The 14,797-nt window shown below is 36.0% G+C and overlaps 1 protein-coding gene across 2 annotated transcripts in view; it reads left to right on the top strand.

Moving 5' to 3' along the window:
- Npsr1 (neuropeptide S receptor 1) overlaps positions 1 to 14,797 on the top strand; it is a 186,099-nt gene that overhangs the window by 140,307 nt on the left and 30,995 nt on the right. Inside the window, exon 3 of one of the 2 annotated variants that reach the window (XM_004636568.3) lies at positions 674 to 777. The exons of the other annotated variant lie outside the window; for it this stretch is intronic. Within the exon in view, the coding sequence (XP_004636625.1) occupies positions 674 to 777 (104 nt within the window). The remainder of the gene's footprint in view (positions 1 to 673; positions 778 to 14,797) is intronic. 2 annotated transcript variants of the gene reach the window in all.

Genomic DNA, 14,797 nt, shown 5'->3' with positions numbered 1-14,797 from the left:
AGAAGAAAAGAAGAAGAAGAAGAAGAAGAAGAAGAAGAAGAAGAAGAAGAAGAAGAAGAAGAAGAAGAAGAAGAAGAAGAAGAAGAAGAAGAACTGATTGTAAACTGCACACAGATCAACATTCCTGGCCTTACTTTCAGTTTCCCTATGCACTAGTTCAACCAAATAGCTTAATTAAATTAGTAGAGACTGTGTTTCATTTTTTCCAAGGACAGATGTTGAAATTAGAAAAGAGACGAAAACACTGGCATCTGGGGAACGGAGGTAAGAGGCTTAAATGGTAGAATGAAAGATGTGAGAGAATAATGTTGAAGGGTTGCCAAAGGTAAGGTAAATTTACTTTTATCAGCACAGCCGCCTTCTGGTACTCAGTGTTTGCTTTGGTACAGGTCTAGACCCCCTGAACTATTGTGTGACTTAAATGATTAGTTCAGTGATTAGTGTTCTTCCCCGCAATCACTGTTGAAATCCTTCCTATGTGGTTTTATCTGAGTGGTCAGCAAGCTCCAATAATGAAAGCCAAGGGCCTCCTGCCTTCTCGTCCTTCCTTTTTTCCTCAGTGCCCTTGTATAAACCAAGAGAAAAAAAAATCTCCCTAGAAATTCACCTCTAATGCAAAAAAAGCCACAAATCTGAGACACTAAAACTAAGAGCTATATTTTTTTTTTGCTAGACACTTTCACCGGTCTGGTCAATATCTTGACAGACATTATTTGGCGATTCACTGGAGACTTCCTGGCTCCTGACCTGGTCTGCCGAGTGGTTCGCTATTTGCAGGTAAGTGCATCTACTAAACATGGAGTCTTGGCTAATTCTCTCACGTTGCTGAGTATCAAAATACTTGATGCCCAGAATTAAGGAAGGAAAGGTTTATTTAGCTCTCAGTTTATAAAAGTTTCAGGCCATACTCGACTAGTTCCAGGCATGGTGGCACAGCACAGGGGCAAAGCTGAAGACAGAAAAAGCAGCAAGAGAAAAATGGAAAGAAAGCAAGCTATTTTTTCTTCCTTATATTGTAAGCAGCCTCCCAAGCCCTAGCATAAGTGTAGCACGCACACCATCTCCCTGCCCTGGCAAGATGAGGATGTTTATAAAGTAAGGACCCTATTACCCTGCTGAGTTGCTTAGTTAAACTTTTAAACTTCTCAAGGTGACACAATGTATCATTACGCACTGTGAGACAAACTGACACCCAAGGAAAATACAACCAGCTCTCCTAGGAAAGAAATTATCATTTTCTCCTATGTGAAAGGACAAGGAACATTTATAAGATTTTTAATGTAATTTTTTTTTTCATTTTTTAATTGTATTTAGTACAAGATCTACAGTGTCTCACAACATAGGTCGGACTCATAGTGATCCTCCTGTTTTCAGCCTCCCAAACGCTGGGATTACAGGCACACTCCACTGTGCCCAGTCTCAGTCATCGGCTCAGCTTGCCCCAGGGGCGGAGCCAGTGAGGCATGCTGGGGATCGAACCCCAGTCCTTACGTCTGCCTAAGCAGGGACTTTAATCTGCTGAGCTATCTGGCCCCCTAATTTTATAATTTAATGTTATGTAATTTTTCTAAAAATACTACATGCATATTAAAAATACAGATAAGCAATTATAAGAATGAAAGGCACTCATATTTCAATCAACAAGTAGAATTTCTTGGTCAATATTAAAACTGTTGACATAGTAAGGCTAAATAATCACCAGAAAAATTGTCAGCTATATTTACCATTTACCTCTCAAGTAAACCTAATGTCATTCTTTAAATAATGACAACAAAAACTTCAACAATATGCTACAAAATAAATATCGACTATTTAATTACCATTTAAACTACACTTTTTCAAATATCTATTGACATTTCAATTTCTTCTCTAAGCCTATTATTATGTCTTCTCAATTATTTTATGATGGAGATACTATTTTCTGAGTTTGCTAATATCTGTTTTTTAGACTATAGAAATTTATGCTGTGCCTATCAATAAGCTACAACATACATCAGTTACAGCACCTATATAAAAATATGTAGAATTGATTTAAAATATAGCATGTATACCATATGTTTGTATCCTTCATGCAGCATAAGCATGCCTAATACAAATAAAGACAACTCAACTGCACATGAAAGAATGGATCACTTAAGAACTGGCATCGGGACTGATGTGCTGCTTCTAACATCTTAAAATGATTTTTACATTAATATACTTCTGTTCTGATGCCTGTAATTCACATCTGAATTATTGTAGCTGTGGAACTGTATCATGCATCTCTGCTAGATTCCTCTCTAAAAAGCCCTCCTAAATTCCACTTTTTAGTAGCATTGTTTAAGCTCTGTATTCTTTTTTATTTATTTTTATTTTTTTTCGGAACCAGGGATTGAACTCAGGCCCTTGCACTTGCCAGGGAAGTGCTTATTCTACTGAGCCATTTCCCCAGCCCCAAGACTTGGTGTGTGTGTGTGTGTGTGTGTGTGTGTGTGTAAGCGGGGATGGAATGCAGGCCCTGTGCTTGCCAGGCAAACACTTATTCCATTGAGCCATCTCCCCAGCCCCCTCAAGCTCTGTATTCATAAATGAGGTTATGATTTTCATCTGTTGTGTCATTTTGGGACCTTAGTAATAGAGTTATTCCATTATTCAGGTAATGGGTATAAAATAGTTACTTATTTATTTTGCTTTAACCATAATCTGGAATGTACAGCAGGTATGGAAGAGCCCCAGCACTAGGGGAGATCATACTTCCTCAGGGGTAATTTTTTAAAACCTATTTCAATTTCTTCTTTAGGATAAGTACTTCTTTGTAGATAAATGTTTTCAGTTGCTTACTCTTTTAGTAATTAATTACTGAGACAAAAATTATGGCAAAGCACAATGGCTTAAAACAATAAGCTTTATCATCTCAGTTTCTATTAGTCAAAGATTTAGGTACAGTCTAATGGGCTGCAGGATAAAGGTTTTGGAAGGTCAGATAAAGGCTTAGCATAGGTTTGAATGGATGTTTCCTGGTGCCACAGTCCTTCCAGAATGAGTCGCTCACAGGCCGGTGTGGTGTCGGGTGCTTCCAGGACAGTCCCCCTTCACAAGGACTTCTCCAGTACTCTTTCATCCTTGCAACATCTCATCTGGCTGCTCCAGGATGAGCCCATCCACTTGACAGAGGCAGAAGTGGCAATGTGCTTTCCAGTGAAGCTTCGGAAATCACATGGCCTCACCTCTGTGTTACACTTCTACTTGCACAAGTTGGTGCTGATTCAGTATGGGAGCAAAGAACCACAAGCGAGCCTAACATTAGGAGGCAAGGATTGTTGAGGACATGTTAAAGACCGGCAATCAATCACACATATCTCTACACTGTTCAAAACATATTATCACTTATTTTTCCTCTACTTATCAACTTTAAAATGACTTGTTGCTCCAGAAATTCTCATAGTAGTAACATTCTAACTATATTCATATTAATATTAAGAGAATATTACATGTAAAATATATCTTGGTGTCATAACAAAGCAAGATAGTAAGGAAAAAAAACTAATAATTTCTCCTCAAAAATAGCAATAGAGCTTATAAAATTACCAAATTCAAAAGTTTAGTACTCTGGAAGTTAAACAAAGGCATGCAGCCATTGGAGAAGCACACACTCAAGACAGTGGCTGCATTTCAGGGGAGGAATGAGGTTTTGGGGTTGTGACTGTGTCACTCTTTAGTATCCAGCTTTGTGGTAGCCTTGAAGATTAACAGCTTTCATTCATGGTTAAAAAAAAAAAAAAACAGTCACCCAGCAGCCACTAGAGAAAACTGATTAGGGCTTGAGTGCTTTCAAAGCCCTGTTCTTGGGAAGCTGCCATGGTTCCACATGTCTGGCGTTTCCTAGGACTATCTCATTTGCAGGGCTCTTTGCGTTTTACCTTATTTAGAAGCTTCCTACTGTGATAACTTTTATCCTCTAGGCATTTGTCAAAAGTAATTATAGGTGATTGATTAACTTCACAGATGCTTGAGTTATTGGGTAACTGCTGAAAAAGAAAATAGATTAAGTCTTAAAAACATAAGCTAGGTAATGGGTGTTCAAGAGGATCTTAAAAATCACTGTCTTGTCCCTGAGACTCTTGAAAACAAGTATATTCTCAGAACTGTGTCTACCCTCAAAGAGCACAGGGAAAGTTCTAAACTGATATTTTTAAGAGGACAAAATTAGTAAAAAATTATTTGAAATGATACAAAATTTCGCTAAATAAAATAATAGGAATTCAACAATTTTTATGTTGCATAATGTCTTCAAATTAGTTGTTTAGATTACCAAATGTAATCATATAAAATTGGTAAAGAAAAAAGTTATAAGAAATTGAAAAGGAGGTGAAAAAAATTAAACATTAGCTTTTCCTTACAAGACCAGCAAAAATAACAGTACAATTATGTAAACTATCCTGCATATATACATAAATGTATCTTTTTTCTCTTCCTTCTTTCTTCTGTCCTTTTCCTCATCCCAGTTGTTCCTTCTCTTTGAGCAGGTCCTTTCCTTTTCATAGTATCTATTGTATTTTTTTAGATTTTATTTACTCTTTCAGGTTCTTACACTACTGAAAAAATATGATTTTTGCACATACGAGTCTGATTTATTTCACTTATGAGTATATCCTCTAGTTATATCCATTTACTGATTAAAGCCTTGAGTTTGTCTTTTTTATAGCTGAGTAATATTGTGTTGTGTAAAAAGACCACATCTTTTTTATCCATTCCTCAACTTATGGGCACTTGGGTTGTTTTCAAGATTTAACAAAGGCAAATTGCACTGCTATAAACATGGGTGCACATATATTCCTATGGTATAACATTTTCAGTTCTTTTGGAAAAACACCCAAAAAGGGAATAGCTAAATTAAATGGGCCCTCCAATCCTAGATTTTGAGGAAACTACACACTTATCTCCATAATGATTGTACCAGTGTACACTCCCACAAAAGTGGAAAAGGATTCCTTTTTGCCACAACTCTTGGAGCATTTGTTATTTGTTGACTTCTTTGTAATAGCCATTCTTTCTGGGATGAGGTAGAATCTCAGTCTTGTTTTAATTTGCATTTCTTGAATGATCAAAGATGTTGATTTTTTTTTCATATATTTATTTTCCACTTGATTTTCTTCACCTGAGAAGTATATATTCTTCTCAGATGCCCATTTTTGGATTGGGACTTTGAATTTGGAAAGCTTGACTTTTTAAATTCTTTATATGTTCTAGATAGAAGTCCTTTGTCTGAGGAATACTCAGCTAAGATTCTTCCCAATTCATGGGTTTTCTTTTTACTCTGTTGATGATATATTCTGATGTGCAGAAACTTTATAAAAAGATTAGATTATCATTATTGATTCTTTGAAGTATCTTCCATGCCATTTGCTTTTTGTTCACAAACTACTTACACCTATGTCTTCAAGGTTTCTATCTACTTTTTCCTCTAGTATATTTAGTGTTTCTGTTTCAATATTTTAATCTTTGATCATATTGGTTTTAGTTTAGTTCATAACATAGGTCTAAGTTTAGTCTTTGGCATATGGTATGTCAGTTTTTCCAGTACCATTTATTAAAGAGGCTACCTTTCTTTCAGTGAAAAGGTTTGATCTATTTGTCAACGATAAGGTGGCTGATTGTGTTTGTAATTGTGTCTGCACCTTCTAATGTTAAACCACTATTATTCTTGATCAAACTTGAAGAATCTGACAAAGTTTCAAATCTTCTCATAATAAAAAAATTAAGCAAATTAGGTATGAAATGAAAGTATCTCAACACAATAAAATCTATATCTGTCAAGGTCACATCTAACACTATATTCTTTGAGACAATATGAAGGCTTTTCCTTTAAGTTGAAAAACAGACAAAAATGTCATTCATACCCCTTTTATTCCATATAATACCTGAAAAGAGTAAGCATGCAGGAGAAAGAATTAACTTCCAAATCATAAGTGAAGACACTGTTCACAGATGACATGATATTATATATAGGGACCTCTCTAAAGACTCCATCAAAAAACCTGTTAGAATTAATGAGTTCAGTAAATTTTTAGGTCATAAAATCAAAATACAAATATCGACATCATTTCTATAAGCTAATAACATAGTATCCTACAAGCAAGTCAAGAAAACAAACCTATTTATAATAGTTACAAAAAAAACACCTAATAAAAGACAGAAATAAACTTAACCAAGGTGGTTAAGTATCAGATATGGTATCTGTCTGTAAACTGAAAAATATAAAACATTGATTAAAGAACATTCAAATAAGTTAGAAAATATCTATGTTCATAGATTAAAATTAGTATTATTAAAATTTAATATGACTTAAAGTAATGTACAGATTCAATCCCACTAAAGTTTCAATGATATTTTAATGGAAATGAAACAAATCTTTAAATATATATAGAATCAGAAAAGATTCCCAAATATCTAAGTCAATACTAAGCAAGGAGAGAAGCTAGAGACATCACATTGCTTGATTTCAAAATCACTAGAAAGCCTTAAAAACTATATTGGCTAGGGTTCCCTAGAGGAACTGAATCAATAGAAAACAAAGCTTTAATTATACAGGGAGATTTACTAAGTGGCCTTACAGGATCAGAGGCAGGAAAGTTCACAATGGCCTCTTACACACTGGAGATCCAGAGAATCCAATATTATCCCACCCCAGGAGGTTGGAAGCTGTGGGACAACAGTAATAAATGATGAAGCACCAGTCCAAGACCAAAGGTCAAGAAGCTCAGTGGCTGATTACAGGTGTAAGTCTGTGTTGGAAGGCTAAAGAAACTGGAAACCTGGAGCCAGACGATCAAAGAGGTGGTATGAAATGAAATGAAAGTATCTCAACACAATAAAATCTATATCTGTCAAGGTCACATCTAACACTATATTCTTTGAGACAATATGAAGGCTTTTCCTTTAAGTTGAAAAACAGACAAAAATGTCATTCATACCCCTTTTATTCCATATAATACCTGAAAAGAGTAAGCATGCAGGAGAAAGAATTAACTTCCAAATCATAGGTGAAGACACTGTTCACAGATGACATGATATTATATATAGGGACCTCTCTAAAGACTCCATCAAAAAACCTGTTATAATTAACGTGTGCCCCTGCTAGGAAGACTAGAGTTCTTCCAAATGGGCACACTTTCTTCTCCCTCTCCTCTTTACTTCAGTCAGGCAACAAGCCTTTTGGTTGGTGCCACCTACAAAGAGGCTAGGTTTCCCATCTCAGTTTGTTGGGCTATTGTGAACTATCCACTGACTCACCCAGAAGTGAGCTCTATTAGTCTGCTACGTGTTTCTTAATCCATTCAAATTGATATATGACTAACAGTCACAAAAATCAAAATATCAGGGCACTAGCATAAAAACAGACATATAGCCCAATGAAAGGAAGGAAAAACTCCAAAACAAAAATATATATTTATGGCCAACAAACTTTTAACAGAGATTCTAAGAATATACAACAAGTAAAGGATATTCTCTTCAATGAATGACATGGAGAAAACTGTATATTCACATCCAGAAGAAATTTTATCTTTTCTCACACTACCTACAAAATTCAGCTCAAAATGCACTAAAGACTTAAAAGTAAAATGTAAAATCCTAAAACTGTTAGAAGAGAAGATAAGGGCAGATCTTCATGACATTAATGTTCATAAGGAATTTTTTAATATAAACTTAAAAACACAGGTAACACAAGCAAAAATAGCTGAATGAGATTTATGTCAGTCTGAAAAAACCTTCTGCACAATGAAGGAAAATATCTCATGGAATGGGAGATATATATTTCCAAAACATATATCTGATAAAGATACAAGTACCAAATCATTAAGAAACTCACTCAACTCCACAATGAGTACAATGGTTTGGATATGCCAAGACACAAGCCTGTGTCCAGTAGATCCTTCCTTTGCTTTTCTACTATTTGCACTTTTGCTTTATAGCAGCCAGCTGTGCCTCTCAATACCTTTCCCTGAGGGATACAGAAAGCCATCTGTGTGTTTATCCACTCAGTATGATGAATGGCAAGGAGTGTGTGTAAGTATCAGTGTCAAAGTGGGGTTTGTACCCACCCTATGCTCCATCTAAGTGGTTTTGCATATGTTTTCCCAAGGATTACAGAGGGTCCAATAGAACTACACCAGTCCAGGATTTGTGGAAAGTTTTCTTTTGATTTTTCTGGTAGAAGTAATCCAATTCAGTATAATGGCACATTAAAAAAAAAAAAAAAAAAAAAAAAAAAAACAGATTTGTAGCTATTGGAGGAGGTCAGAAGTGAATCATCAGTTTACTAATGCACGGATGATGAGGTTGATCCATTACAGTAAAACACATACTTTCATAAAAGGAAAGTGATGTGAGTGGCTGATGCTGGTATCTGTGACATTGGCCGTGTGAGCCAAAGTTCCTGCGACAGTAAACTGGAGCAAGAATCGACTTATGTGGTCACAGGGAATGCAGACCTTCTTGATGCAGATGATGAAAAAATCAGCAATACGAATATATATTTGACAAGTTGAAATGTAAAGTGACCATCCAACCAAGTGGAACTACCCAATGTTAGAAGTAGGTCTGAAAATATAACAAAGGTCTTGCCAAGAGCATAATGTACTGGACAGAATACCAACACTGTAGTTCGATGTTGGAAATTATAACAGATAGAATGCTACATAATGCTATGAAGTGCTCAATAGCTGAAATGCAAGTAAAACATTCTGCTTGTACCAATAGCCATGTTCAAAATGTATTTGCTGCCACACCTCCCTAGCTGAACCGAATGCATTCATAAGATTGCTGTACCTAGCACAGATTTCTCATGGTGATCACAGGAATATAAAAGACTTATGGAAAAGTACTGGATCAAAATATAGCATAAAACTTTGTGCTCTTATAGGTGCAAAGACTTAGTATTCTTACAGTTTAGACATTTCTCCAGAACTCAGCCATTGGGTTCTTATCATATAGTAATACCAAATGATGCTGTGAACAGACCTGTTGCTCCCATCTCCCAAACTATTTGGAAAGTGATATTCAACAACTGTTTTACTCTTTTCTAACTGATGTTACATTTTCTAACAGAACAGAGGTTGACCAGGGCAGAAACTATCCACAGGAACAAAGCAAAAACTCAAAATGAAATATTCCAATTTCAAAACAGAGAAATGGATAGCATAATCTTTAAATTTAAGGAAAATATAACATTGGTACCTTATATGGGAAATAAAACAAACTGTTATTGCTGATGTCCACATTTCACCACGATAAATATATTAATAGGGAAATCACAACAAAACAGAAGCCTGTGATGGAAACTTTTAACCACAAAATTGAATGTGCAGTAAACTTTGATGGTTAGTTATATAGCAATATGGTGTCACTTGAAACACAAAGCACTGGCCAACCATTGTGTTTTACTAAATCCTAAACATATGTGGCCTAAATAGTTCTATATTTTTACAAAGGAAATAACAAGTGCAAAACATCATGGAGAGATTTTTCTTAGAAGATTGGGACTGAAGCTCATAAGAGGTCATTTTCAGCAGAGGAAAAGCAAAGTGCTTCTGTCCAGGGAACTATGCAAAGAAATTGCGGAGCACACTGGTGAGCTGACAGGTGAACAGGCAGGTGCAGCATCACAAAGAGCTACTACAACAACAGGAAAACATAAAAGATGTTAACTGTACCCTCAAGAAAGTACAGGAAAACAAAATGCATGTACTATTAATGTAAGCGATACCTCTCTGTACGGCACATGTGGTTGTCCTGTGTGAGGACTGCCTTGGGTGTGACAGCTGAAGTGAAGCTTATTTCTGTGATGCACTGTGTTCGTGTTTACACTGCAGGTCACATAGGTTTTTCTTTTTGATGTTATCTTTTAGGTTTTGTAAGCAAATAAATAGCTGGTGTGAAAATGGTGATGTCTAGTCTAAGTACTCATTACATATATGATATTTTGCTTTACTGACATCTTATTTCCCTGCTAACTGCGTGTTGTAGGAATCTCCTGAGAAAATAGGAAGAAAAGAGAGATGACAAGATTGCCACATAAGAAATGGTAGAAATGCGCTCTCAGTTTAAGTGAGATGTGTACATGCAACATGCAATTGTTACATATGAAGACTGCCTTGAGTGTAGCAGTTAAAGCAAACTATTTTTATGGTAAAATTCAATTAGGATTTTAATTGCTACACATATAGTAATTTATTCCTGATATTATGTTTTAGATTTTGTAATGAAATACACAGTAGATATGAAAATGTTGGTGTGTATATTAAATGTGCAATAAATATAAAGAATTTAATAATTTATTTTATTGATATTTTATCCTTCTGGTAACTACACACTATGTAATATAATAAGAGCCACCTAGGGCCAGCCAGATAGGTCATTGGATTAAAGCTCCTGCTTAGGCAGACGCAGGGGCCGGGGCTTTGATCCCCAGCCTGCCCTGCCAGCCCCACCCCTGGGGCACACTGAGACAGGGCGATTGAGATTGGGTGTGGTGGTGCACCTGTAATTCCAGCACTTGGGAGGCTTAAAACAGGAAGGCTTGCCAAAAGTCTGATCTGTGTAGTGAGACCTTATAGACCCTGAACTAAATACATCTAATTAATTAATTAATTAATTAATTTTTATAAACCTCCTGACTAAGCAGCAAGACCACTGAGATATCAAGTATGTTCTACAGAAAGCAAAAGACATGTGCTTTCAGTGTAAGCAATGCATGTGTATGGAACATGCTGTTATCATGTGTGCAGCCTATCTTAGTCATAGTAATCAAAGTAAAGATTATATTTTTGTACAGAGCTATTAGTATTTTTATTGTACTTCATATGGGAATTTTTCTTGATGTTCTTTTATATACTTTGTATCCCCCCAAACCAGTTGCTGTTGGAAATTTTGATGTTTTTTTATAAATAAGAAATATTAAAAACTCAATACTATATTTTTGTGGTATTTCCTGTTATTTATTCATTGTTTAATATAACAAAACTCATTACATTAAACTTAATAATTCATCAATATAAATATTCTAAACAATAAACCTGGGTCTGACAGACCCACTAATGTACCTTGATGATAAAATTAGTTGTGTGCTCCAAGGTCTACCTATGTTGTTTTCTACACATTCATGTGGCTATATGCTTGAAACTCAAAGTGGAAATATTGGAGGTGGAAGCTTAAAATGTACAGCTAGTGAGAGATTCCTGGGGCTTTTGGGGGGACGGCAATCCCATGGGAAGTAGTTCTTGTGTGAATCCTTAGTTTCCATGAAAGATTTATATAAAAGGAGCACCCTAGCCATGCCCACCTCTCTGTTTCCCATGGGACATGCGATCCTTCCCTCAGATGCATCACCATTGGGCATCAGCCCTAGAACCCTTTCCAGAGCTAAACCTTACACTTGCACTGGCCTAGTTGAACTGTAATTTAAATAAAGCTATGAGTTAAATAAACCTCTTTCTTTTATAAAGTTAGCCACTGTCAAGTATTTCACTACAGAAGTATAAAGCTAGCTAATACAGCCAGCTAACAACAATCTAAGCAACAGGCAGAGGTCTTGAATAGCCATTTCTCCAAAGAAGACCTACTGGTGACCATGAGGTCAATGAGAAGAGGATCAACATCACTAATCATCAGGTAAATGTAAATTAAGACTATAATGAAATGTCACATCACACTTGTTGGAATGACTATTATCAAAGAACTCAAAATAGGAAGTGCTGTCACGGGCATGGAGAAAACACAGTCCTCACCACTGTTAGTGGATGTGTAAAATGGGGCAGCCACTGTGGAATACAGGATGGAGGCTTCTCAAAAGATTAAAAGTACAACTACCTTGTGATCCAGCAATACCACACCAGGGCATACATTGAAGAGATACAAAACAAATATGCCGAAGAAATATATGCACTCCGGTTGTCATTGTATTATCACAATGGCTAACACATGGACATATACTGGGTGTCTACAAATAGATAAAGGGACATGGAAACATACTATATGCCCACAATGAAATAAGAGTCACCCTTATATAAGGAAGCCCTGCCATTGAACACAGTGTGGATGAGACTGAAGGGTTTTACAGTAAGTGAAATTACCAGGCACACAAAGGCAGCAGTTGAACTCTCTCCATTATAGGTCGGATTCCAAAGTAAAGCCCAAAGGAAGAGAGACTAAAATGGTGGTTGCCGCTAGCTGAAGATTGGAAACATTGAGGAGATTTTAGCCAAAGGACACCTTTCAGCTAGGGAAACAAATGCAAGAAAATTGTCTTCAGTCAACAATATTTTGCATACTTAAAAGTTGTTGAGTGGGTAGATTTTGCGTATCCTTGCCATTTATAAAAATAATTATGTAAGGTAATACTTGGGCCAATATCTTTTATGAATTATAGCAAAACTCCTTGACAAGTATCAAATTAAATCCAGCAGCATGTAAAAATAATTATACCCCTTGCCCAAGTGACATTTATTCCAAGTACACCTGTCTGGCTAAATATTTTTTAAAAATCAGTAAATATTAATCCATGACATCAATAATGATTAAAAACTTTATAGCCCAATGTGTAGATGCAGAAAAAGCATCTAACAATAATCCTGTAAGGCAACACATATGTTAAACAGCTTGAATTAGCCATTCCACAGTATTTAAAGCATCATGTTGTATGTGATGAATATATACAAATTTTTATTTGTCAATTTAAAGAAATTATCTAAAAAATCTGTTTAATTTGTACCCACTAAGCTAATGGAGTAGAAAGCTCACTGGCCATACAGGGACAGAGGGCACATATTTTACAGAATTAGTACAGAAAAGCAATTAAACAAAGCAAAAATAGAACTTTAAAAAAAGCAATAATCAAAAACCTTGGAGAACTAAAACTGTATTCCAGAACCACCTCTTTTCAACAATATAAATGTGGGATTTCTAAAAGAATATGGCCAATTTACAGGAAAAAAATAAGTGAAAGGAAAAGCAATTATTACTAAGGAATGCCATTCATTGGACAAAGTAGACAAATATTTTAAATAAGTTATTTTAAATTTGTCCTTAAAGACTAGAGAAAAGTATAAAATTATATCTCTCAGCGAGACATCAGCACACATCTATAAGATAATGCCTAAGATGTCTTTAAGACCAATAATACCAACTTCTGGTGAGCATGCATGTTAATGGAATCTCTAGACATTGTTGGTTGGGTTTCAAAATGGCACAGATGGGCCAGCCAAATAGCTCAGCGGATTAAACCACCTGCAAGCAGGCACAGGGGTCAGTTGGTTCCATCCCTGGGCCTGCCATGCTGGCCCCACCCCCGGGGCGTGCTGAGACAGCAATTGAGACTGGGCGTGGTGGCGTGCACCTGTAATCCCAGCTCTTGGGAGGCTGTAAGCAGGCAGATCACTATGAGTCCAATCTAGTAATGATACCTTGAACACCCTGTAGATCCTTCCTAAAATAAAAACAGCACAGTTGCCTTGGAAGACAATTGGGCAGATGCTTATAAAGCTGAGCATAATCTTATCACACAACCTAGCCACTGTGATCTTAGGCATTTTTGCAACAAGGTTGTCAGTTTTGGTTTGCACAAAAATCTGCACAAGAATGTTTATAGATAACCAAGAGGGTTCTCCAAAATTTGATTGGATAAACAGGCTGTGGTGCATGCTTAAAATGGAGCGGTATCCAATGGTGAAACACCCTGCAGGGCCATGGAAAGATGTGGCAGAGTCTTACATGCATAACGCTAAGTGGACAAAGGCATCCTGAAAGGCCAGTCCTGTGTACTTCCTACTGTGTTACCTTTTCCAAAAGAAAAAGTATGGGGTAGTTTTTAAAAATGTCAGTGGTTACCAGGAATTTGTCAGAAGGTAAGAACACATATGCACAGAGGATTTTTAGGTCAGGCAGAACTTGTTATTTAACCCTGTAATGGTGCACACAGACCCCGTGTGAAAACCCATGCATAGAAATGTGGGACACAGAGTGAACCTTAATTCAAGCCTCAGAGTTTAGTTAATAACCATGTATCACTGTTGACTCATTAGTTTTAACAAATGGACCACATTTGTTAAAGAGAAAAATGTGTTTAGGTGGGAGATGAGTAATACTGTATAGAAATTATCCTTACTGTCTACAGGAGTGTTTTTGTAGATATAAAATTGTTCTAAAAAATAAAAGTACATATTTTTAAATTAGTCCAGGAACCCTCCTTTATATGAATCCAATCTGGCACTTTTCTAAGTAAGATTTCTCTGTTTCCAGCATTTAAATCTCACTTCTCTGTGCAAGATTTTCTTTAGTTTCCTATTTCCTGGGTCATTTCTGTCAGAATTAAGGGGTGGGTTGGTGAGAATTCAGACATATGTCCGCAGCCTGGCATCTGTTCACCGAATGGTGGCCCATATGTTGTTGATATGTAGAGTTTTCGTTGTTGACATTTATGAATTGACTATAATTGTACTTTGATTTCCTTCTTGACTTGAGTTAATTGCAAGGATGTTTAAATTTCCAAGTGGTATTTAAAAAAAAAAAAAAAAGAAACATGTTACTAATTTCAGTTTACTGCTTGTTGTTTGAAATATGTGAAATGCATAAATTCTACTTTTTGGAATCTGTTGAAGCGTCTTAGCACATTAGTATGTAACCAATTTTTGAAATGTTTTCTAGCTATTTTACAGTAATGTGTAATGTTCTTATGTCACAAATTTAATTTTCCCTCCTATAAGTTTTGTTATTCTTCCCTCTATATTTTGAACACACACTCACTCACTCTCTCTCTCTCTCT

This window comes from Octodon degus, unplaced genomic scaffold (assembly GCF_000260255.1).
Source record: "Octodon degus isolate 3935 unplaced genomic scaffold, OctDeg1.0 scaffold00081, whole genome shotgun sequence".
NCBI lineage: Eukaryota > Metazoa > Chordata > Mammalia > Rodentia > Octodontidae > Octodon > Octodon degus.
Note: the sequence above shows the minus strand (reverse complement) of the source record. Positions and strands in the feature narration are given on the sequence as shown.